The following is a 25,653-nucleotide window of genomic DNA, read 5'->3' as shown; positions in this document are numbered from 1 at the left end:
ATAAAATCTTTAAAAAAAAAAAAAAGAATGCAAAATTGTAATAACATGCTGCCAGGGGCAAGCCCTTGCTGCCTTGAAAAAGAAAAAACAAACAAACAAAACAAAACAAAAAAACTTACCAACAGTAGTTTGGACGGCGCTGGCCTCCTCCTGCCCGCTGTCCAACTTAGGAGCCGACGTGAGCATCTTCTCTACAGCTCAGGAATTGTCCACCCCCTGCTAAGTTTGGATCCTTCCAAACTCTTTCCCTCTGTGCTGTCCCTGTCGGGCAGGGTTCCCGGCGTGCCTTCGAATGTGTTTCCTGCTGGCGTCGCTGTCTCTGAGACATGCTCTTCATTACAACCACTTCCCTCAAGGATGCCCATAAATTTGCCTTCACAGATTTTTCTGGCCGCGCCTCGGGGGTCTTGTGGAGCAGCGGCGGCAGCATTCCCCAGGCCCTTTCTTCCCTGACACCACCCGTGCTCACAGTCAAACGCCTTTCCCTGCTGGCCCTTGGGGGCCCACGGGCTCTTTCTTTCCGTCAGCCATTTTGTACGAGGTCACGTGGGCCGACCACGTGGAGCCGAAGAGGCGGCCCGAGCACCTGCTCTGCTGTCCGTGTGAAGAGAATAACCGCAGGGGCCAATCCGGAAGCAGCACAGGCGGTGACGTCATTGGTTGTCCGTCCTGGTGCGTCTGTTCTTTAAGCACCGATTGGTGGACTGAGGGGCTGGCAGCGAAGGCCTTGACCCAACTACTCCCAGGGATGTCCTGGGATGTGCTGAAATGTGAAGTGTGTTTGTTGGGGACTGGTGTTATTTCACTAAACCACGGTAACTGAAATCCAGGCATATCAGAACCACGCAAAGCAAGGGCAACCTGTAATGTGGTATTGCTGTATGCGTAATTCATTTTCTGGAGAGAAAGTACGCCACTCCCTTAGGGACGGAAGCTACAATCGGCTGTGATTTTAAGTTTCCTCTCTTCCCGTCTTTCTGTACCAATACAGGAATATTCAAGGAGCCGACTGTGTGGACAGATGAATTGACAAACTTGTCTCCACCTGAAAGACATAAAACTGTGGTAATTGCTTTGTAGAGATCAGATCCCATACAAAAAGTAAGGCCACACGTGTAAATACATGTCTTACAAGGGATTTGGTTTGTTTGCTATAACTTGAAGAGTGCCATAGAATCACATTGACCCCAAATACTTCCTTTTGGGTGGCACCTGGGTGGTACAGTCGGTTAAAGCCTCCAACTCTTGGTTTCAGCTCAGGTCTGATCTCAGGGTTGTGGCATGGAGTCCCTCTTGGGGCTCCGCACTCAGCGTGAGTCTGCTTGAGTTTCTCTCTCCCTCTCCCTTTGCCCCTCTCCCCCCTTGTTTGCTCTCTCTCAAATAAATAAATCTTTTTAAAAAGAAAAAAAGCTTCTTTTTTTGGCCTGCATTTTTATACTGCCTGATTTTCAAAACCGGTCTCAAATGGGCTGGCCTCTAGATGAGGCAAGAAAGAAGCTGGATGGGAGGAGGGTAGGTACTCTGACAAGTGAGAAATGGAAGTCTTTTCTTAGCTTTGCACTGAATGACGGAAACCTGCAGTCCCTTGGAGTTCATCTTCCCACAGTTTACCCTCCTGATGCAGGAATCCCTTCTATTCGCATCCTAAAATCTGATCTTGCAGCCTCTGTTTAGAGTTTAGACAGTTTCATGACAGACATAGCATTAATAATAGTAATAATAATTTTTATACTAACGATTATTATTATAGCAGTTACTATTTAATAAGAACTTGCTCTGTACCAGTTATTATAAAGATCTCCATATGTGCATTTCAGTTAATCGTCATAATATCCTCCATTAGGCAGTCATTTCCATTTGTTATTTGGGAATCTCTGAAACTCCCTTCCCTTATATCATCCTCTATCTCCCATTATTCTTTGTAGTGGATTAAAGATGGTCCCAAATGCCTCACCACTCTTTTAATCAGAGATGAAATGTATTTGCCCTCCCTTTGAATCTGGAGAGACAGGAGATTTGATTTACCCAGTAGAATGTAACAGAGTGTCACTCTGTAACTTCCAAGGATGGTCCTTATGAGATCTACAGCTTCATTTTGGCACACTTGGAGTGCTCCTCTGGGAATGCTCCTCTGGGAACCCAGCTGCTAGGCAGGGAGAAGCCCAACTCATATGGGGAGGCCACATAGGGGAAAACTGAGACGTTCTGGTCAACAGCCTAGGCTGAACTCCCAGCCAACAGCCGGCGCCAACAGGAGCTGTGTTGGATGTCATAAATTGGCTAAGCCTCCCGCTGACCGCGGGCAACACCACACGGAGCAGAAGAACCACCCATCTGAACTCAGTCAACCCACAGATTCAGGAAAAATATTAAACTGCTGCTTTAAAACATTCTATGGGGCGCCTGGGTGGCTCTGTTGGTTTTGTCCAACTCTTGGTTTTGGCTCAGGTCATGATCTCACGTCATGAGATTGAGCCCCATGTTGGGCTCTGCGCTCAGCTCAGAGTCTGCTTGAGAATTTCTCTCTCCTCTGCCTCTGCCCCTCCCCCCACTCATCATCTCTCTCCCTCTCTCTCTCTCTTATTTAAGATTTAAATAAAATCTTAAAAAAAAAAGTGGAACATTCCAGATGCTGTTCTCTGGAAATATGGTGATTTAGTCCATCTCCACAGGACAGTTTGACCCAGTTTACCACCAATGGAACCTCATCCTGGCCTAATAAATCCCGCCAAATTGCACCTCAAAGAAATGTGCTGGCAGGCTGTCAGCATTCATGGTGTTAGCTCCAGAATGGTCTGGTTTTACCCAGTTGAAATTCCCCCTGTTCACAACCTCCTCATACAGTGTTGATCTTGCTCATTCTTTTGCCACAGAGATCGGCTACCTGCCCAGCTTCTTCCAGCTTGTGACTTCCTGGATTCTAACTTCTTTTGTCCATTCTGGCATGGAGTCTCCACAGAATGATCACCTCATAATGAACCTCCTCTTTAGCCAAGAGGTCTCATACTTGGATAGTTTTCACATACATCCCGTGTTCTCATTGTCAGATGGCCTTTTTCTTGAGCTGTGTATTAACATTATGTCCTTATATGGTTGTTTTCAAATCCCTCTCTCCTAAATACCCTCCATGGTTTACCTCTAATTTATTAAAGTCCTTGGGACTTCATTTAGAATTGGATGCAGGATTCCAGGTGAGTCTACATTGGAGAATGTGCTCAGGCAATACAAAGAGTGCTTTTAGAATTTATTTTTGCCTATAAGATGCCTTTGAATGCTCAATCTGTCTTCCAAAACATTAGGCATCCTTCCCAACTACCTGTCATCTGAAATTTTGTCCAGCATTTAATTCAAGTTTATTTCGAGTATATTTTATTTTGAACAGGTTCCATGGATTCTAGGACCCTGTTTCTCACTACTAAATTCATCCCTTCAAGTTAACATCAATCTGTTCATCAAAGCTCTTGTGCTTGGATTCGTTCAAACAACTGGTTCTATAATTAACCAGTTGAAAAATCATTCTATTTTCATTTTCCACTTCACCCATGATAAGCACATTAAAATCCATCTGTGCTTGTAACAAATCTGGGTCTCCAGTTTGAAAACACCATGGTAAAAAGAAGTAAAATGCGTTCAACTTGACATTAATCAAGCACTATATAATCTCTGATATTTTAGGCAGTAAATGGCTCTTTGCCATTCACAAGCTCAAAAATCCAGGGGAAGAACTTGGCTATGACATCTGGGCAGTGTTTATGAATTATGTGTATCACCAGTTCCTGACTCTTCTGACAAATTAGTTTGCCTCTCACTGCCTGACCTTGGACTCAAGCCAACATCAGCATGCACCTGAAGATGCGTTCGTTTCTCCTGCTTCCTGACCCCTCAGCGTGTCTTCACAGTACTCTGTCAACTTACCTTGGTTTTCAAACTTCTCTCCTGCTTCCTGTGTACTCACCCCCCTAGGATTTCAGTGCCCAGGCTGTTCCCTGACCTCTGTGGTCCATTGACCCTTCCATTCCACACAGATTCCTCATCACCCAGTGACCCTCCCACTGTATTCCTGTCCCACATCTAATGAGCCTTAGTTGTCAAAGCCTTTCCACATAGATATAATATTTTTTTTTCCAAATAAAGTCAACTTCAAGCTCCCCAACCCCTAATTTCTAGAATCAAAATTTTTCCTTTTTGGAAGAAAATTGAAGCAACCTAATAGTATTAATTTACAAGCTCTTTTAACCTAGAACTTTTTTTAGTTTCCTGGAGTGTCATTAGTCTGGGCCTAGAAATGATTCATTTGAATTTACTCTGGTGCAGTCTTATTATCCACATTTCTCTTGGGTTTATTATCCCCTGATCCATTGCTTATGCTACTCTTTCCAGGTTGGTGGTCATATTCCAAGGAAAAACCAAGCTAAAAGAACTACTCATTAACATGACTGCCTCTCTTCCTGGTTGTAGACCTACTGCTTTTCTTAATTTTTCCTGCTTGTTCCAAATGTAGTTTGGAAAGTGAGTCTAGGTGTGCTTATCTCTCCCGGGTCTCAACTTCTTCCCTCTTTTAGGCTTCCCAGCACTGCTCTTACGAGGTAGTGCCCCTCTTGATTATGACTTCTTCACTCCACTTCTGATCCCATGTCCCTCTCAACTTCCGTCTCAGTAGAAGGAGAGAGAAGAGTGGCAGTGAACGAGAGGATAAAGGTGGACAGCCCTTGATGAAAAGCTAATACGGGCTGACTTTCTCCTTAGCTATGTTCATTCTATTAAAATACCCTTAAGACCCCCTGAGAAGACAAGAGAAGTAACATGAAGTGAAAAAAACGTGTTGTACCTACCTAAAGATCGGAATTCCCTAGATTGGATCTGCTTTAATGCTGCTGTTGCTAATGATAACAATAATAATAATAACTGGGCACTTAATGTGTTCCAGGCACTGTTTTAAGTCCTTTACATGTGCTCATATATGAGTACTATTTGTTATCCCCCCTTTTTCAGATGAGGACAACAAGGCACGCAGAGATGTGCCCAAAGTCATGAAGCCAGCTAGTGAGCAAGAGAGGCAGCTTAGGGCTGTGGCTGGGAGTGAGGCTCTGGAATCAGACGGCCCAACTCTGAACCCACTGCCACTACCAGCCTATCCCCTTCTCCCTGTCCAAGACCCCTTCTCTACCCATGACCAGCTTGGACAACTCTGAGCCTCTCTTCTATCATCTTTTAAATTAAGGGATCAGGCGAGATGACCTCTAACATCCCTGTGGCTCAGACATCCAAAGATACTCCTCGCCCTATTTATACCTGAGAGCCAGCCACAATAATTCATATGAAGGTACTTCCCAGCCTGGACATCAATACGAGATCACAGTGTTATGGTGAAAGCAGCTTCCAGTGAGGTCCTTCCCCATCAGAAACACCCCGATGCCCTGGGAGGAGTTCTGGAAGCTGCTACACTGAGTTGACGTGTAATGGCTGGTCACTGGACACCCCTCGGCCCCACTGTCTCTACCCGGGCAGTGGGTTTGACTGTGAACTTCTGCATCAATTTTTGTGCAGAAAGGTTGAGATGACTCAGCAACAAAGCCAAGTTTCCATGGCCCAAGAACAAGGACGAAATCAACCTCATACTCTCTAATTTCATATTTTTGGCTTGTGGTACCTCTATCCAATTTCTAACATGTCTCTTGCAAAACTTCTTTATATTCTGGCCCCAAATTACACTAACCCACACCTGTGTTCAGTGTGAAAAAAAAAAAAAGATGTGACAGAACAATAGAATATCATCTAGAGAAATTAAAATAAATTATCCTTGAAGAATCTAAAACAAAAGACTTAACTTCATTTTGAGAAGGAAGGCATCAGACTTCAAATATGTGGAAAAAGCAGACTTTTTCCACATTATGCCTCATCTGAACCAATGGACAGGCAAGTAAGGGTCAGATAGAGCTATTTGTAAGTTAGTTCACTTTCGACTTTGGACTTTAAAAAATATACTCTTTCACAATGGTGAAACTCGAACTGAGTTTTATAAATGTGTGCTAGATTTGCCATGCTGTTAGCCGAGCTATGATGACTTACGTTCAGAGTCATGAACCTCAAGTTTTTGGATATTCCTTAGAATTCTCACTGAGTACTACATGAGTTATTATGTTGTTTAAACATCATAGTGTAGTGACATTTTCTTCTTTATACTTCCTATTGACTTTCACAGATATGCAAGTGAATATTCTTGTGGCATTTGCAGGAGCGATTTCCATACTACGAATCAGGAAAACTTAAGGAAGAGTAGATACATTCTATTCACCGATCACAGCTGCCCAGGCCCCAGGCAGGCTGGGAAAGCCCCAGGTTCAGGACCCAGTGACCTGAATACACATTACCCTGAGAGGGAGCCATGGTGCCTCTGAACATCAAGAGAGATCAAACATGGTGTTTTTTTTCTCAAGACCTTGGGATTAGGACAGAAGCTATCAGCATTAAGAGAGAAGTGACCCAGGTTGCCCAAAGTGTGGTTTGTGCAGAGGTCATTCTGAATATCTGATTACAATCAGGAGATGAAATGATCAATGGAAAGGGCCATAATGTTGGAAATCACAATTATTTCTGAAAAACATGCCATGGGGTCTCAATTGTTCAGAGGCATTATCTCAGCAGAGAATGCAAAGCTGTGACAGCATTTTCCTGTGAGGAATGGGCTGAGGCACCCACGTGGCTGAGAGCTCCGTCAACCTGTCCCACACAAGGAAGGGGAGGGTTGGTTTTCTCCCTTCCGTTGTTCCAGAAGTACATTTTCACAGAAGATACACCGCTGTGCCATTCCCAAGGCCGAAGGAAAACCTAAGCAGAAAAGTAGAGACAACTCTCAGGTCTAGGCCCTGTGATTATACCTCACGTCCCCAGCTGGTTTTCTTTTGCCATCTAGATGACAATGACAGTGATGACGCAGGCCCTGGAGTAGCCATTCGCTTTGTGCCAGGCACCATTTGCTTAACCTGCTCCTCGGTTACCCTTCATCACAGCCCCCCCCCCACCGTCCCATAGATGTTATATCCCCATTCTACAGATGAGGGAACTGACTGACAGAGAGATAAAATAACCTGCGAGAGTCACACACCTAGTAAGTGGTAGGCTCTTGGGAGTCAAACAGCATAATGGTAACATGTGAAAGTATTTTGAAAAGTACAACGTATGGGCTCTCTCTCTCTCTGTCAAATAAATAAAATCTTTCAAAAAATGGTTAAGGGGGTAAATTTATGCTACATGTTTTTATCACAATTTAAAAATATGCATACGTTAAGTATATATGTATATGAAACGATAAACATTTCCAAATATTTTTCATATTTGCTTCAAGTTCTTTTCTCTAAGAAATAAAGCTGGCTACTACCAACGTCTCCTCCTTCCCTCTCTCCCTCCCTCTGCTGGGAAACCATCACTGAACATTAGTATGGATTATCCCGATGCATGTCTTCATAGTTTTCCTGCATGGGTATACATTACTGAGCAATTCAATACTATTGTTTCGTGTGTTTAAAAATTATATTTTTAATTTCTGCGGTACCCCTCCCTCCAAGGCCCTTCAAAAAGTCCGTGATGGGATGCTATGAATGATGGCTGAGGAAGCCCCCTTCCCAGAGTTGGCCCTTCTGGTAGATACGTGGCAGCCACAAAGCGTGGCTTGGTGACCCCCTTCTAATGTTCCTCAAGGGGCTTCCCAGCCCCCACTTAAACCTGACGCCTATGTGTCACCTGCGTCTATACTCCCTGGGCATTGGAATAAATGTCCCCCAAATTCCCGTTTTCAAGCCAGGGGAGTTTGAGGCCCCACTTTTAACTCTGTGGGCTCCCAGCTGTAAATCTCACTGGCTCCCACATTCTCGGATCCTGTGTCCACGGAGGCCACCACTCGATCATCCTGAGAACAAAGACCCATCACCAGAGCCTGTAGCCATCTCGCCCCCTCCCCCCCATGCTGGACACGCTTTTCCCCTCTCTTAACTCTGCTTGAAACCCAAAAGGTGCCCAAATACAGACTTCTTTGCTTTCCTTCTAAAACTCCGGCCATCAAAATTTCCAGTGGATATAGAGACGTAATAGAGGCCACCCGGTCCAATCCCCTCTTCCAATCTGCTACTTTACTAGGTGGGGACAGCATCAAATGTAGCAGGAAGCTCCAGGCCCCCCGAAGCTGGCCCGGGGCTGAGACATGCTTCCCCATCACCTAATTCTTCCCGGGGCTGGAACTGCCGAGTTCCTCTCCTCCAGAGAGGCCGAATTTCTCGTTTGTGGCGAGGAAAATAAAATCCTCCCAGGATTGGCTAATACATAAAATCTCTCCACTCCATTGGTCGGCAATGTGGGAACAGCTTTATGTGCTAATCTGATGGGGAAAGTTGATGATAAACAAAGCATAAAATCTAAGGTATACGACAGTTGACCTGTTCAGAAGAAACAAAAACAAAAACCAAAAGGCGGCAGCAGCTCGAAATAGTCTATGAAGGAGAACTTCCAAAAGCATTTAGCAAATGTCATTTACCATCTACAGTGGGCAACAAGGTGCGCTGGTAGGTGCAGAATTAAGATTCACTGTCCCAAATCTGGAAAAATAGGAGAGGTAAATTTATGGATAAAAATGTTTCCATAAGTATTAAAATCTGTTTGTGTGTGTGTGTGTGTGCCCTAAATTTTCTTACATAGAAATCGACACTCTAATGATAAAAGTAGTTCCTAACTATAGCTACTGTTTATTGAGCATTTAGTACATGCCCAGTATTGCATACGCGTTATTATACTTAACGCTCACAAGAACTCTGTAAGAATTCACCCAAGTGTCTCAGTCGGCTAGGGCTGCTATAGCCAAGCATTATACTGGGGGTGGCTTAGCAACACACATCTATTTCTCACGGTTTTGGAGGCTGGGAAGTTTAGGACCCACACTGAATCAGCCAACTGGGCTCATGGCGAGTGGTCTCCTCTAGCCTTGCAGATAGTCACCTTCTCACTATGGACAGTATATTCACCTGGTGGGGAGTGAGGGGTAGAGAGGGAGGGAGAGAACTTTTTGGTGTCTCTTCTTATAAAGACACTACTCATGTAGGATCAGGGCCCTAGTTTTATGACCCTTGTTAAACTTAATCATCTTCTTATAGGCCCCATCTCCAAATACGGCCACATGTTGGGGGAGGGGAGGGGTTAAGCCTTCAGCAGAGGAAGGTGGAGGGCATGTAATTCAGTCCATAGCAGTGGGAGCTCATTCTCATTTTACTAACAAGACTCCGATTAGGGGGCCACTTAAGGTCTCACAACTAGTAAGTGAAAGGACCAGAATTGTGAACACAGGAAGACAGACGCCAAAGCCCGATGCTCTTAACCACTTACTCTAAAGAAGAAAGAATTGTCCATAAACCCTCCACCTAGACATGACATTTTAGTCACCAAGATTTCTTGGCTGTTTGCCAACTTACACATTTTTTTTATAGCTGTAAATGTAAGTCCTCACTAATCTGTGTGCTGTTAAACATTAATCAGCAATAATCTGCACACACTTTTTTTTGAGAGAGAGAGAGTGGGGGTGGAAGGGGCAGAAGGAGAGAGAGAATCTTAAGCAGGCTCCACACCCAGCATGGAGCCCGACACGGGGCTCCATCCCATGACCCTGAGATCACAACCTGAACTGAGATCAACAGTCGGATGCTTAACCGGCTGAGCCGCCTAACCGACTGAGCCACCCTGCTACCTCTGGCCCATACACTTCTATATATCAAAAGCACATACTTGCCAACTGACATAAATATATAGCATTTTATGGGAGCATCTTCTGGTCGGTCCCCACTGCGGCTGCTTTGGTTTAGACTCTCATGCCACTCCATTGTGTGGGCACCGTCAGCCTCCTCAGGAGCTCCCTGGGTTTTGTCTTTCATTTCCATCATCCTGGCTGCACCCAAAGTGATCTTTATAGAATGTGGATTTCGTCATGCCTCTGTCCTTCTGCAAATCCTCCACTGGACCCCCACTGCCTGCAGCACAAAGTTGAGAGTCCCTTGACACAGTGTACCAGGCTCTCCTGCACCTGTCCCCGTGGCCATCTCCTGCCAGACTGAGGTGCGAGCCAGGGCTCCGAATGCCCAGCCGCCTCTGCACACCCTAAGCTCACTTCCCAGGTGGCATTCTCCCGCTGTCAGCCTGGACAAATGCTGCCCTTCCTTCTAGACCCAGCGGAAGTAATATCTCCTCTGTGCAATGTGCATCCATGTCTCAAAGGGGTGGCGACACCTTCCTCTGTGCTACCTTCAAACCGTATCCTTTCTCCAGGTTATCACAGTTTGCTGAGTGCTGTCTGCCCCTCACACGTCCTCTGCACCACCACGCTGAGCCACTTGAAAATCAGAACTCCCTGTGATTCGCTTTTAGTATTTAGTACCCAATACAACTGATCAAGTCTCCATTGGTGTTTATGGTACATGAACTCATTCATTAACAAATGAACCATTCTCTTAGCCATCCCCCATTATTTGTCAATTTGCTTCTTGTCCATACATATTTCAGTGGCATGAAGTTTTCTATACGATTTTTCCCTTTGTATTATTTCCTGGGAATTTCTTTCCCGAGCAGAGATAGTGTGGCAACAGTTTTATAGTTTGTCATTTATACTTTTACCATATTACTCATGGGAGAGACTGGAGCAACTCACTGTGCCGCCAAGCAATTTGTGATCATCTGTTTATAACTTCCGGTACAGTTTTTAAGACTTTTAATATTTTTTTGGCAGAATTCACTAGTCCCCCACCCCCTTTTCCAGAGTCCTAGTGTCCTGGTTTCAGTTTTCCCCCGGGTCCAGCCATGATCTAGAAGAGCATCCTCCTCTGACGCATGTCAGAGGGTCAGCAGCAGCCCCACGCTGTGCACCGACGCATACGTCACCTCCCCTTCATCTCATCCCGTAGGCATTTTGTCATCTCACATCGTTGCAAGAAGGGTCAGTGCCGGACAAGAAGGTATTTGGAGAGAGAGAACAGAGAGACCACCTTTAGGGAACTTTTCTTACTATATTGTTATAATCGCTCTATTTTATTATTAGCTGTTGTTATTAATCTTTTCCTGTGCCTAATTTATAAATTAAACGTTATCGTAGGTGCATATGTGTAGGATCAAACAGTGTGTATAGGGTTCAGGACTATCCGCAGTTTCAAGCATCCACTGGGGATCTTGGAACGTGTCCCCACGGATAATGGGAGGATTAAGGTACCTGTTTGATAGTAAATCAAAACTGCTTTCATTCCATATGAGCGTTTTTTTAACCTGTGTAATATAATGTCTGCATTTCATTATATGTCATCTCTCTGCTCATCCGCGTCCTCCAGTGTGGGTAGGAGCCAGACCATCATCTTTTTTTTTTTTTTTAAGATTTATTTATTTGAGAGAGAGTGTGCGTGTGCCCACGTGTGAGGGTTGGGGGGGCAGGGAGAGAAACAGACCCCCGCTGAGCATGGAACCCGCCTCAGGGCTTGATCCCATGACACCCCTCAACTCCCCTAACCCGCCTCCACCCCCAGATCATGAGCCCAGCTGAAATCAAGAGTCTGACGCTCACCTGACTGAGCCACCCAGGCTCCCCCTGCCATCCTCTTGGCAGGTGATGGGCAGAACGCAGGCTTGCCAGCCACAGGTCTATGTCCCCATCCTGCCAACCATCTAGACCCAGTTACTTAACCTCTCTGAGCCTCCGTGATTTCACCTATAAAGGAGGAGTAAGGAGATTACTGCTTTCACCAGTCCTGGTGGTGAAAGATTTTTCTTTTTTTAAGATTTTATTTATTTATTCATGAGAGACAGAGAGAGAGAAGGAGGTAGAGGAGGAGAGAGAAGCAGGCTCCCCGAGGAGCAGGGAGCCCAAGGTGGGGCTGGATTCCAGGACCCTGAGATCGTGACCTGAGCCGAAGGCAGACGCTTAACCGACTGAGCCACCCAGGCGCCCAGTCCTAGTAAATCTTAACTAGTTTTGCTTATCATGTATATTTTACTCATTCTATTGTTTTCTTTTCTAAGTGCCTAAAAGAAGACCCAGCACATAAGTAGTCTACCCAGTTTTCATTACTCTTTTTGGCATGAAATTCTTCAAACCATTTAAATTTTTGTTATATACGATATGAGCTATGGATTAAAGTTAATTCCTTTTCATACCATTATCTAATTGTTCCAGGAGCATTTATTAAGGACTGAACTCATTCCCTATTGTTTTGTTGCTATAGGTTTCTATATAGCATATTCTATATGACATGCATTTCTGGACTCACTATTTTATTCCATTGATTAGTATCTATATTTTTTAATTTTATTTTATTATGTTATGCTAGTCACCATACAATACATCATTAGTTTTTGATGTAGTGATCCACGATTCATTGTTCTCGTATAACAAACACCCAGTGCTCCATCATATGGTTTCATTTATTTGTGGGACGTAAGGAATACCATGGAGGACATTAGGAGAAGGAAGGAAGTATCTATATTTTTAAGCACCAAACCATATATGTTTTAAAACTTGTGCTTTGTAATGTATTTTAAAACCTAAAACACTGGGCATAATTCTTACTGTTTAAAAACCACATTTCTTTGGCTTTTATATTTTCATCCTATAGAGTTTTCCAGTTCCATAAACTCTTCTGTGGGACACTAACAGCAGTATTTTCTAAAATGTATATATAAATTTAGCTAATGATTTAATGATTAGCTCCTTTAACCACTAGCATTAACAATTAGTATTCTTAAGAATACAGTGCTCCATTTATTCATGGCTTCCTTCTTTTTACCAGAGTTTAAGATGTTTCTTGTTATAAATCTCTGTCCTGACTTAAATTCCTATGTGCTTTTGAAACAACTGGTAAAAAAGGACTTCTTTTGGGCTATTTATGGTGCAACCACTAATAAAGAGAAATGTAACTGATTTTATGGGTTCACCTTGTACGTTGTTGTTTGGCTAAATAATTTTGCTACTTCTAGTAATTTCTTTTCATGAGACGCTCAAATTTTCTAGGTTAGGACTCACCCTCAACAAAAACTAATCTCTTGGTTTCTCTTTTTAAGAGAAGTGACTTTTCTACATGTGTTTCTTAATTTTTTCCAACTTGACTCCTGGTTTTATATACATGTATACAGACACACATAGACACACACACACTTCCCATCAATTTGAAAAAAAAAAATTGCCTCCTGAGACTAATATTTTAAGCACTTTCATCTCAAACAGATTGTGGTTTATTGAATGGCTTCTTAATAGCTATTGAAATAGTGAAAAAATTTAGTATATTTGTTGCTGAAGTTTTAATTGGATAAATTTTCTTGTGTAATATCAGCCTCAATTTCCTAGGCTAATCCACTTTCCACTATTGTGGATTATTCTTTCCTGGTACAAAAACGTTGTCCAGGATAATATCTACTATTTTTAATAAGGTAAATTGGTCCCGGGGCACCTGGGTGGCTCAGTCAGTTAAGCATCTGCCTTCAGCTCAGGTCGTGGTCTCAGGGTCCTGGGATCGCGCCCCGCATTGGGCTCTCCGCTCAGTGGGGAGCCTGCTTCTCCTTCTCCGCCCCTTCCCACCACTCATGCACATGCTCTCTCTCTCTGCTTCTCTCTTTCTACCTCATGCTTGCTCTTGCTCTCTCTCAAATAAATAAATAAAATCTTTAAAAAAAAAAAAGGCAAATCAGTCCTAAAATTTTTTAAGTGTGTACTTCAGATTTGTGGATAAAAACAGAATCAATCTCATTAAATGCATTAAAAACCACAGTGTCACTTTCTGTATACTGTTCAGATATTGTACATCCTATGAAGTTCCAAAAAAATTGTCAGGCTCGATGAATTTTTTATGCACCTTTTTCTATTTCTCTCTCCATTTTTTGGTCTGTTTACCTCTATATTATGGATTATTTTAAAATATTTTACATTTCATGTAAGATGTCTTATAAATCTGACACACTGGTCAATTCACGTTATTATTGTACATCTCACTTTTAAATTTATTTTTATTTTTTAATTTAATTTTTAAAATTTTTAAATTAATTTTTTAATTTAAAATTTAAAGTTTTTAAAAATTATTTTAAAAATAAAATTTTAATTTATCCTCATATATTCTGCATTTATTAACTGGACAGATGGATCAATGTCTTCTAATTTAAAAATCTATTTTATCATTTTTCTCCAAATTGTTGATTTCTACTCTTAGATTTAACTCTTTCTTCCGACTTTTGTTTTGTTACTATCTGCTATGACATCTATTTTAACCTGATACCATCTCTGTAACACCTGTTTTCAAGTCACTGAAATAAAGATTTTTAACATGATATCAACTTTTAGTCTATTTTTATCTCGCCGAGATAAAGTGTCTCATGGAGACAGCATAGGGTTGAACTTTAAAAAAAAAAAATTGTCCGTAACCCTTCCTAATCTTACAGATAAATTTAATCTATGTGCATTTTATATTCTACTTGGACCTACACTTTGAATTATTTTTGGCATGTGCTTGGGTATTATAAATAAAATTGTAAGTTTTTAAGTATCATCCTACACATTTCAATTTATAAGTTTATCTTTTTAGTATTATTTTTGACTTTCTTTTTTTTCACTTGCATTGTTTCTGAAATCTTTTAAACCATTTCCCTTTAAACAAAATCCAAAGGCCGTCTCAGACAACGGCCCAGTGTTCAATGTCACTCTCACAGTGGGTCTTGGAGGCTCAAGGGAAGCAGCCCATTGTGGTCAGAATGGGAGCCGCTGGAAAGAGCCCTAGAGCATAATGTTTCAGGGACCAGAGCAGACTTCCTATGGCTATATGGGTGTGAGTTCCCCATGGGAGTGGACGTTTAGAGAGTGGTCCTTTCCAGCAAGCAGGTGCGTGTCCAGGAGCTAGATCACGGAACATTAAGCAGGAAGCCATGCATTCCATTCTGAGAAGGAAAGCCAGAAATAAAGTGAGGGCACAGGTGCTCTGCTGACCAAACTGCGATCCACAGCATGACCCATGTTCAAGCAGATGTCTGCAGTAGAGGTTCAAGAAAAAGACCCATTAAATAGGCCTGCCACCCAGGTGGGGAATTACAGGTGAATTCTAGTCTAGATTCACACCTGGCACCCTGGATCCCAGTGATGGATGGCAGATTGCCTCTCCTAAGCCTATGGGGTCACGAGCAGCAAAGGCTTTGGGGTCAGGCCAGACTTGCTGGATCTGCGTCTTCACTTACTAACCGTGAGATGTGGAATAAATGACTTAGCCTTATTTTCTTCAATTATAAAGGAGGACAAATATAGTGCATACCTCACATGGTTCTTTTATAGACTAAAAAATAAAAGAGTTGGGGCGCCTGGGTGGCTCAGTCGTTAGGTGTCTGCCTTCGGCTCAGGTCATGATCCCGGGGTCCTGGGATCGAGCCCCAAGTTGGGCTCCCTGCTCCGCGGGAAGCCTGCTTCTCCCTCTCCCACTCCCCCTGCTTGTGTTCCCTCTCTCGCCGTGTCTCTCTCTGTCAAATAAATAAATAAAATCTTTAAAAAAAATAAAATAAAAAAAAATAAAAGAGTTAAAGATAATACAAATGAAGGTACCTGACACCAGGAGGCTCAATACATCTTAGTTAACATTATTATTACATCCCCACCACACATGGGAAGGCATACTACACACGGCTTCCAGGCTGGGTTTTCTCTGATTCTGGAACTGAGGAGAATCGATTCTCCACTGACCTGAGCGAGGCTGATCAGGGGCAGCACCAGAGACAGACACTGCTCTCTTAGTCAAAGACATTCGTGAAACGGCTCCACACTCTTCAGCGTGTCTTTGTATCCAGCCCAGCTGCATGCCCAGTTCTTTACTGCACTAGGTACTTAGTTCGCAAAGAGAGAGGGAAAAAGACTAGCAGCGAATGCTTTGCTCAGAACACCATCGTGTTTCTTTTTCCACTTTTGCCAAACTTCTCCTGCTTTCATTTAAACAAAGGGATTTCGTTTCCGGAAGCTTTACACTTTCGCCCTTTTCTCTCAGACTCTATTTCCCCGTCTAGTTTCCCACCTGGTCCTTCAAAGAGGATGATGCTGATCTTCAGGTCTCTGATTCTGAGATGAACAGAAATCAGCAAAGCCAAAGAAAGCACATCCAACTGACCCTGATTTGTCCTCACAGCCCAGTGACTACCTCAGGCTCTGCTGTTTGAATAACCTCTGGGTGTCCGATCCACCCCCACAGCTCAAGTTTGAACTCCAGAACAAATATTTGTCCTGTTTTTGAACAAAGTTTGAGAGCTTTCTTCTTCTTTTTTTTTCTTCTTTTAAAACACGAACTCTTCTGCCGTTCCTTTGAACTGGGTTCAGCAAGGAGTGGCATTCTCCTGGGACCCTGCACGGAGAGCTTGGCAAAGCCACCCTGCAAAATGAATCGACTCACGTGCTTTCTCATCTGCGTCTTTGTTTCTGAAACACAAGGCTTCGAAATCCCCACCAGTGGATTTCCCGAAGTAAGTACTCCCGGAAAACTCTTTGCTGTGGGCCTATACACAGGCTCGGTAAATAGCCTGTGGCTATTACTATTCGAGGACCGTGTTCTGTGGCGAAAGGAAATTTATTATAAAATTCTTGTGAGCAGGAGTGTTCACTGTTCTAATTACTGGACCGTGTATTTACCTTTTAAAGCGTTAATAGGATTTGCATGAGAATTCAGTCAAATTCAGTGGGCCGGCCCCACAGAACAACATTCATGGAACACAACTGTCTACTCCTTATCTAAACAATGGGGATAATTGATCTAACCCAAAGGGGGTTAGGGGAATTAAATGACACATGTAAACTACCGAGCACAATGCAAGCACTAGGAAGCACTTAATAATTATTAGCTGTGATGAGGATGACACATCATTATCACTCTTGCACTAAGAGTGTAAGAAAAGTCATTACCAAAGCACCGTTGTCTTTCCTACCTACTTGAACAATGAGTCCTGTCATGAGGGCAGTTTACATATTGCTGTTAAGTGGGGGAGAAGGCAAATCGGTTGGCAGAGTGCAGGGATTATTTCCAGGGGGCTCAAGGTTTCCACTTTGGATCCTTGGCCATCCCCAACATAAGGAAAGTTAAGTCTTGGACTGAGCCAAAAGGAACGTGTGTTATGGGAATATCCTAGGAGATGCAGAAGTTTTGTAATACTTGCAGAGTGGATTACCCACAAAATGCCAAAGAACAGGATTCCATATTTGCAGGAAAGAAAAAAAAAAATCACTCTATCTGCTTAGAAACGATCTTATTTTCCAACACCTTAAGAACCACCAGAGTGTGTTGGAAATCTCATTGACAGAGCTGGGAATCGAAGCCAAGACATCCAAACATGTTTGTGCTTTCTCAGTCACTTCTTACTGGTATTCCTTTCCTCCTGACATTTTTTTTCCAACATTTTTAATTGGAGGAGACGTATGGGCACATTTATCCACTCACATACTTGCTGATGCCAACGTCTACCCAATAGCTCCCCAGGCACCTACCTGATCACTGGGTTACTGTGACCCCAACCTGTATGCCCCATCATCTTGCAGCAAACTAAAAAATGCGTTCCTTCATCCAACAAATTTAAAGAGAATAGCTTCCATGGACTCACCTCTGAGACATAGCTAGCAAATATAAACACATTAAAGAAGTCATTGTATTAAAAAAAAAAAAGTGATTTCCCAAAGGAATAGGAAACAAGATAGAAAAACAGGATGAACGCACCTATGCCTGTCCCTATCTGCCTCCTTTGCTCTAGATCTTTTTTATTCATAGAAATAAATATCCTAAATTCTTTTTTAAGTTTGCAGAATACGGAAATCTTGTTGAACTGACCCCAGGCAAATTTCAGTTTGTGCCAGAGAACCGGAGGTATCAGGTACAGTAAGCCTTAGTCTCGAAGGGGAAATCAGTGAAAGAGATCATGACTGATGAGGGAGGGGGGGGATTGAGGTGCTTTTTGCTAGATTTTCTCAGAGCTTCTTTTTTATCATAGTGGTCACCTTAGTTCCTTAAAGGGTGGATGGCTATGCGTTTTCTTCAAATTCTAAGATGGGGGGATGATTTTACTGCCTTATCAGGAAGAATTTCCTTTAGGAAGACATTGCCTCTCCCAGGGATGGCAGATGCCGCCCACTGAGCAACACATCCTCCTCGGGGTGGCCACTGCTGCCTTGGGGAGAAGCTCAGAGAGCATAGGGACCAGCCAGGTCCCAGGCTGCATCCTGGAGGCCGCCCGCAATAGCACGGATGCATCCTCTAATTCATAGGGGTGAGTTCTCCAGGAGGCCAGGAGGGGTGTGGCTTCTCCCACATGGAGCCCACGTGCTTAGAAAGGGGGTATTAATGGAAGCAGTGCTAAGCTGACCAATGACTTATTTTGTATGGTGTGAACTTTGGACTTCCTAGGAGTCCAGGTTTCTTGTAGACCAATAGTATAAAAACCCAATGGGCAAGTTCTCGTGTCATCTAGCCACAAAAGAGAAAACTTCATCATTGAGAATTGCATTCAAAAAGTTCAAAAGAAGTCAACTGTTGACCTCAAAAGGTCATATAACCCTCCCTAAAACCTCAGTTCACTCCAAATCAGGCTAGCTAGCCTTACATCCAGTACCAGACTTATTCTGTTGAAGTCCCACAGACATTAGGTGTTCACCCATCGTTAAACCCAATTCAGCTTTAAACCCAATTCAGCTTTCCATGCCCAGAGGACAGTCCTTCATGTGGATAATTCTCTAGCATAACAGTGAAAGTGCAGGTCCACACGCCAGTCACTATGCCTGGCTCCAGGGCCACCCCAAAGAAGAAATGCCTCGAAATCCCTAGCCTCATGTTGCTAAGTCCATTGGAGGAGGCAGACAGCACTCCCACTGTCTTGCTTGGGAGGAAGAGCTTAGCTGCCATGAAAACTTAGTAAGAGAAGCTTACCTAGTTTGGGGGTGGGCATGAGAGAGCTTGACGGAGAAAAATCCCCCTGAGCTGAGATCGGAAGGAGGAGGGGGGGGGGGGGGGGGGGCGGAACGAAAGCACTACAGACCTTGCAAATGTCATGTCCAGAGCCCCGAGGTAGCCTGGGGCATCCAGATTAACATTCAGCTACATAAGAAAATAACTCAAATGGGATAAAGGGGAGATAGGCCCCTCAGCATGAGTTCCGTTGAATATTTTCACTTAAAAGTATGTGTTCTAGCATTATATCAAAGAACGGTGTGCTTGCAAAGTGGTTGAGAAATGTGTTCAAAGAAACACACCAGTGGGAAAATAGTATTCGAGAATATTTGACATCTATGTCTCGTCTCCAGTGAATGAATTGTAGCTCAGTATTGAAGGGGGAAAAAAATTTTTTTTTGACTGAAAGAAAGCAGTTTTTGTCCTCTAGGTAATAAGTAACACACTTTTGGAAGAATGATTATCTATCTTCCTTTCACAGAGAAGTGTTTCTGGAGAATCTGGAGAAACGATGGTGAGTTTACTTTGGTTTTGTTAAAAATTGACGACCGAATGATTTTCCTGTTACCTATTATCAGGAGATCAATAGGGTTTCCTCTTTGTCTCTAGCCCTGAGAGCATTTACCTGACTTTCGAAATACCCTCTTGCCCAATTCTGTTTGGAAGTGTGTCTAAAATTCAGCATGAAAGAGTATAGGATATATGTAGGAGAGATGTTACCAGGTGAGATGTCACCAGGAGCTGAAAAAGTCCTTTCTCTCTATTCTCTTAAGTTTTGCCAAAAACCTAGGTTTCACCCAAGCATACGTATTCATTCCAATTTAGCCGTTTTAATTTAAACTATGACACCTAACGGATTTGGAAGACGGAAAAAGACAGTGTGGGAAAGGAGTTCCCAAACATGAAATGGTGTGATTCCCTGAGATGTTCAAAGAAGTCCTTCCTGTGGCGAGAAAACATCAAAAGGAAATGGTTTCCATTGGCTTCCTTCTCTGAACTGACAGAAACTGTGAGAAGCACACATTTAATGGGTAAGAAGGACAAGTAACTCAGCCTGGATTTCTGTCTCAGTTTGAGGTGAGCTGGCTGTTGCGGAGTTGAAAGGCTTAATCTTGGCTGACAAAGTTTTGGGGATGACACCTAGTATCGAAATAAGCAAATCCTTTTGGAGAAGAAAGCAAAACCTAATGGGTCACCTAATTGCCCTAACCCTGAAGGAGCTTGAGGTTCTCAGGCATCTCCTGAAAGACGTGTGCTTCTAGTATCTTGCTTTTCAGCACAGTGGTAGACTGCAATTTGTTACACCGGAGCTGCCTTAAATGAGTAGACAAGGAGTAGCAAAGGAGGTCCAGAGCGCTGGCCCAATCATGGCATCGACAAGATACTTTTTCTTCATATTCCAATTGTTGCTCATGCCCATCAGTGTGTCATATTTTGTTCTAATTGGAAGGAGAAGAGGACGAGAAGATGGCACCATAACAGATAAGATGGAAGAAGGCAAGGCGCCTGGCTGGCTCTGTCAGTTCAGCATCTGCCTTTGGCTCAGGTCATGATCCCAGGGTCCTGGGATGGAGCTCCGCATCATGCTCCCTGCTCAGGGGAGAGTCTGCTTCTCCCTCTTCCTCTGTGGCTCACCCTGCTTGTGCCCTGTCTCTCTCATTCTCTCTCTCAAATAAACAAATAAAATCATAAAAAAAAAAAAAGATGGAAGAAGGCAGAGAGCAATATGGGGACCACGAGTGTACTTCCACCCCACTCTACCCTTGTTTGCACCTCCCTCTGAAGATACAGCCAGGGTCCCCTAAAACCCTGCCATCTTTATCCTTTCCCTTGCTAGGGTCCTGCCTTTGAAGTTATTTCTTGAACTTTCTCAATCCAGTCTTGCATCCCACAACCATTTTCTACTTGTATGCGCATTTTAAACGTCATTATGAATAGACTCATAGAGCTGAAAGGCATCGCAAGCTATCTCAAAACAAAGGCAAGCTTCTGCCTGGCAGGGCGATTCCAAGTTAGGAGAATGCTTAATACTACCTGAGTTATATGCTTACCAATGCCTGAGGATTGTTCATAATAAAATGCGGTGCTCTTACCATCAAATACGTGGTGAAGTTCTATGTAATTTTGCTCTGAGTACCCCTATGCTTTCTTGCCAATTACAGGAGGAGGCTGATCAAGTAACTCTTTATAGCTATAAAGTCCAGTCCACTATTACTTCTCGTATGGCCAACACCGTCATCCAGACCAAAGTGGTGAACAACTCCCCAGAGCCTCAGAATGTCGTGTTTGATGTTCAGATTCCCAAAGGAGCCTTCATCTCCAACTTTTCCATGTGAGTAACTCCTGTGTAGACTAGAAATTGGATATGCTCTACTCATAGAATCCAAACTTCTCGTAGTTAGAACAGACCTTAATGGTCAACTGCTCCACTGGTTCTCACTCTCAGATCTGTGGACCCACTGATGTCAAGGGTCCCCATAATTTGTTTCTGTTCAAAATATCAGGATTTGTGAAGGACTTGCTTTTCATATCTAATAAATTAAAGCAACCAAGCTATCTCCCTGGTAACAACTCTTACTTGCAATTTAATGTGTTTTCTTGCAGGGGTGGGGGCGTGGGGGGCGGGGAGAAATCTGTGGATTTGCCATGGCTTACAGGAAACCATATATAAGTGCAGAGCAGTTCCGTGTCGCCTGTCATATGTTTCTCTATGGGGAAAAAACATGAGAACCACTGATTAAATCCAATCATCTGTCCAGTGATTGAATTCCTCTATTACACCGAGGACAAGTGGCTTATCCAGGCTTGACTTGAATATCTCCTTAATGATAAACTCACTACTTCCCAGAGCAATCCAGTCAATGATTGACAGGTCTGTTAGAATTATTTCTCATACTTAATTGAAATCTGTTCCGTTTCTACCCAGTGACTCTGGTTCCACTCACAATTTTTTTTTCTAATTCTCTGCAAAATACATACTGAAGTGTTCGAGGATGAAATGATATGCTCTCAAAATAATCGAGATGGAGCGGGTGGGGGTAGAGGTGAACTGAGACGGGCTGAGTACTGATAATGGTGTGGCTCAGGGATGGTTTCATGGAGGTTTCTTCTATTATTCTATTTTTTGTCTGTTTGAAGATTTCCATAATTAAAAATATTTTTCAACCACTCCAGTGCTTTTTAAAAAAAGTGAGGCCACTTGTCCCACCGAGTGGCTTCATGTATCAAGGCTAAACATTCCCTGTTCCTCCGAGTATTTGGATGGCTTTCTACCCCCGACCATTTACACAACCATCCCCAGAGTGTTCTCTGCCTGGCCGTATCCGGTCCCCGTTGCCTAGAACAGAGCACAAGGCTCTGCATACAATCTGGCTATTTTTTTTTCTTTTTTTTTTTACTAAGACATTAGATTGAGTTACTTCTCATCGGCTTTGGTCTTTCAACCACCAAGGTAACCAGAGATAACTGTGATTAGATAAAGCATTCACATACCATGCACTTTGGCTTCTAAAAACTACAGAGCATGTTAACTATATTTTCTAAACAAAACAAAGTAGGTGGGGAAAAGGCATTGGGTGACTTTGAATTGGTATCCTTTGAATTGGCTTAGAAATTTATTTTTCAAAGAATGTTTAGGCAGTCTGTTCTAAAAAAGGAAATGTAGAAAGAAGAGCTTTTATGTAGTAGCATTAGATGACACTGTGTCTGAAAAATTACATTTAGAACTGTTCTAATAAATTTTTATTTTGAAGCCACATAACCAGAATTTATTCTAGATATTGCTTCTTTCTGTTTTCCTTTATTCTTTTCTTCTTCTCCATCTCATGTCATAGAAGATTTGAGGTGACAAAAGATAGAATTACAACATACACATTTACTCTGGTCTCCCTCCACTCAGGGCTGAATTTATAAGACCAGAGCAGGTAGCCAACTTGATCACCACAATTTCATATGGATTGCACAAAATATTTCTTCCAGTCAAAATATTTCTTCTGCCTTTTTTTAATCAAGGTTCCAAATATTCTCCCATTAGAGATAATTTTGTTTTGTATTAAGGACTTCTTGGTCTTTGAACCAGAGCATGGGCTGATGGGAATAGTGCAGACCTAGACACGTGGGGTCTAGTTCCAGCTCTGTCTCTGACCAACTGTGTGACCTTGAGCAAGTCACTGTCTCCTGGCTCTGACTTCAAGTGGCCTGAGGCTCACTTGAAGGCCACCTCTTTAGATGAGAAGTTAGAGGGATAAACACAAATTTGCGAAGGGATTCCCCAATGCCTCCCTCCATCTTCCCTCACTCTCTTCTGCTCTTGCCAGAGTAGGAGCCCCCAGGCTATCAGAGTCATTTTCTAAACAAATGTAAGCCAGATAACTAGTGATTTATCTGTCACCTCTCCTCAGCACATTTGTAATTCAAAAGGGTTACCCAAAGAGAACAACACATATCTGAAGGGTAAAACTTGAAAATGAGGAACAATTTTAAACACAAGCAACAGCACCCAAGGGGAGGCTTTCAGGATGGGCACCTACCTCTTTATTTTTTTTAAAGATTTTATTTATTTATTTGACAGAGAGAGAGAGAGAGAGAGAGAGAGAGAGTTAGCGAGAGCAGGAACACAAGCGGGGGAGTGGAAGAGGGAGAAGCAGGCTTCCCGCCGAGCAGGGAGCCCCATGCCGGGGTTCGATGCGGGGCTCGATGCGGGGCTCGATCCCAGGACCCTGGGATCATGACCTGAGCGGAAGGCAGATGCTTACCGACTGAGCCACCCAGGCACCCCGGGCGCCTACCTCTTAAATCACACCCTCAGATAAAGGGACTCCTGACCAGGAACTAGGCAGATGTTTCTCTTCTCGTTTCTTCTAGGTACAAAATTATAATGGCCTGCATTCACTAAATCCAACTGGTTGGGTTATTTGTTGTTAGTTTGTTTTGTTGAGACTACTGCGTGGGAAAACTCAACAACTCGGGGGCCTCCTGTCATTTTTTAGGACTGTAGACGGCACGACATTCACTAGTTCCATTAAGGAGAAGACTGTGGGTCGAGCTCTCTACTCTCAGGCAAGAGCCAAAGGCAAGACTGCGGGGTTGGTGAGGTAAGGGCTGGGCCCGCGCAGATCGTGGTCTCATCCGCTAGCTGCTCCCACTCAGTCCCAAAGCCCAAATCAGCCTCATTTGATAATCCTGCCATTTCCTCTTTAAAACTAAACACCTCAAGCAATGATCACAGTAAACTTGATATGTATGTGTTTAAATAAGGGCTTACGTTGGAAATACATATTCCACTTGATGCAATCATAGATGTCTTCTTCCTGAAGACTTTCAGGGATGTCAAGAACCCCTAGAATAAGCCTCCAATGCACGAATTATCAGTTTGGGTTTGAGCCCCTGCCCCACAACTGAGTAGCCAAGTGGTCTTGAGCTGGTTACTAATAATCTATCAGCCTCATTTGTTATCATCTGGAAAGCAAGGTTGATGATACCCACCCTGCAGAGCTGCCATGTCAGAAATGATACGTGCCAAGGTCCCGGCGCAGAATAGGGATCAGTAACTGGTAGATTCTTGCAGATAACACTCAGATCTCTAAAAAGCTCTGGAAGAAAAAGGTCAGGTAGGAGAGGAGACTAAACCGTTGGTAGAATTAAAGCTACCCAGGAGTTTCAGTGATCTGGATTGTACCTCCTGTCTGTTTTCATAAACACCTGAGCAGCCTTGATTGCCCACAAAAACCTAGGTGCCCTCTGCATAGATGTGGGGTCTTGCTCTCTCCATCATGCATGTTCTGACTTACATCCCGGGGCGGGTGTTAAACCTCTAGGAGCAGGGCTCTTGATATGGAAAACTTCAAAACCGAAGTAAACATCCTCCCTGGAGCGAAGGTGCAGTTTGAACTTCACTACCAGGAAGTAAAGCGGAGGAAGCTGGGATCCTACCAACACAGGCTCCATCTGCAGCCGGGACGACTGGCCAAACACTTGGAGGTAAGTTGGAATTTGCAGGGCATGCAGGGTCCCCATCCACTGATGGCTCCTAGCCCTGATTTATACTTTCCGCTGGTCACCACTCTTTGTGGCATTGGATGCATGGAAGTCAGCAAGACGGTGATGGATTTGGAGTCCACCAGGACTCCTTAGGGATTTCAATGCGGGCTCGGCTCCGTATTAGCTGTGTTAGTTTCCTAGGCTTGCCGCCACAAGCGATTACAGACTGGGTGGCTTAAAACAGTAGAAATTCATCTTCTCACAGTTTTGGAGGACCAAAGCCTGAAATCCAGGTATTAGCAGGGCCTTACTGCTGAAGGCTTGGGGGAGAATCTGCTCCTTGCTTCTCCTTGTGTCTGGCAGCTGCTGGTACTCCTTAACCCGTGGTCTCATAGCTACAGCACTCCAATCTCAGCCTTGGTGGTCACACCATGTTATCCTCCATGTGTCTCAAATCACCCTCTGCCTTCTTCTCATATGAAAACGTCATTGGACTTAGCGTCCACTGACACGATGACCTCTTCTCAGGATCCTTACCTTTTAACTTCATCTATGAAGATACTTTTTCCAAGTGAGGTATCGTTCAGTTTCCAGGGATTTCATGTAGACATGGCTTCGGGGGTACGGGTAGCGGGGGAGAGCGCTGTTCAACCCTTACACTAGCCTTCTCTGACATGGGACACATTCTCCTGAGGGTCCCTTTTTTCATCTGAGGAAA

The 25,653-nt window shown here is 43.5% G+C and overlaps 1 protein-coding gene across 2 annotated transcripts in view; it reads left to right on the top strand.

Annotated features, from left to right (window-relative positions):
- Positions 1-16,325: 16,325 nt before the first annotated feature.
- ITIH2 (inter-alpha-trypsin inhibitor heavy chain 2) overlaps positions 16,326-25,653 on the top strand; it is a 34,920-nt gene continuing 25,592 nt past the window's right edge. For both annotated transcript variants that reach the window (XM_073879940.1, XM_025853476.2), the window contains exons 1-6: positions 16,326-16,491; positions 17,812-17,886; positions 19,438-19,470; positions 21,119-21,288; positions 23,945-24,049; positions 24,773-24,935. In XM_073879940.1, coding sequence (XP_073736041.1) covers positions 16,408-16,491; positions 17,812-17,886; positions 19,438-19,470; positions 21,119-21,288; positions 23,945-24,049; positions 24,773-24,935 — 630 coding nt within the window. In that variant the 5' untranslated portion in view covers positions 16,326-16,407. The remainder of the gene's footprint in view (positions 16,492-17,811; positions 17,887-19,437; positions 19,471-21,118; positions 21,289-23,944; positions 24,050-24,772; positions 24,936-25,653) is intronic.

This window comes from Callorhinus ursinus, unplaced genomic scaffold (assembly GCF_003265705.2).
Source record: "Callorhinus ursinus isolate GAN/ISIS: 27379988/994484 unplaced genomic scaffold, GSC_fseal_2.0 scaffold36, whole genome shotgun sequence".
Classification (NCBI taxonomy): Eukaryota; Metazoa; Chordata; class Mammalia; order Carnivora; family Otariidae; genus Callorhinus; species Callorhinus ursinus.
This window is presented reverse-complemented; position numbering and strand designations above follow the sequence as displayed.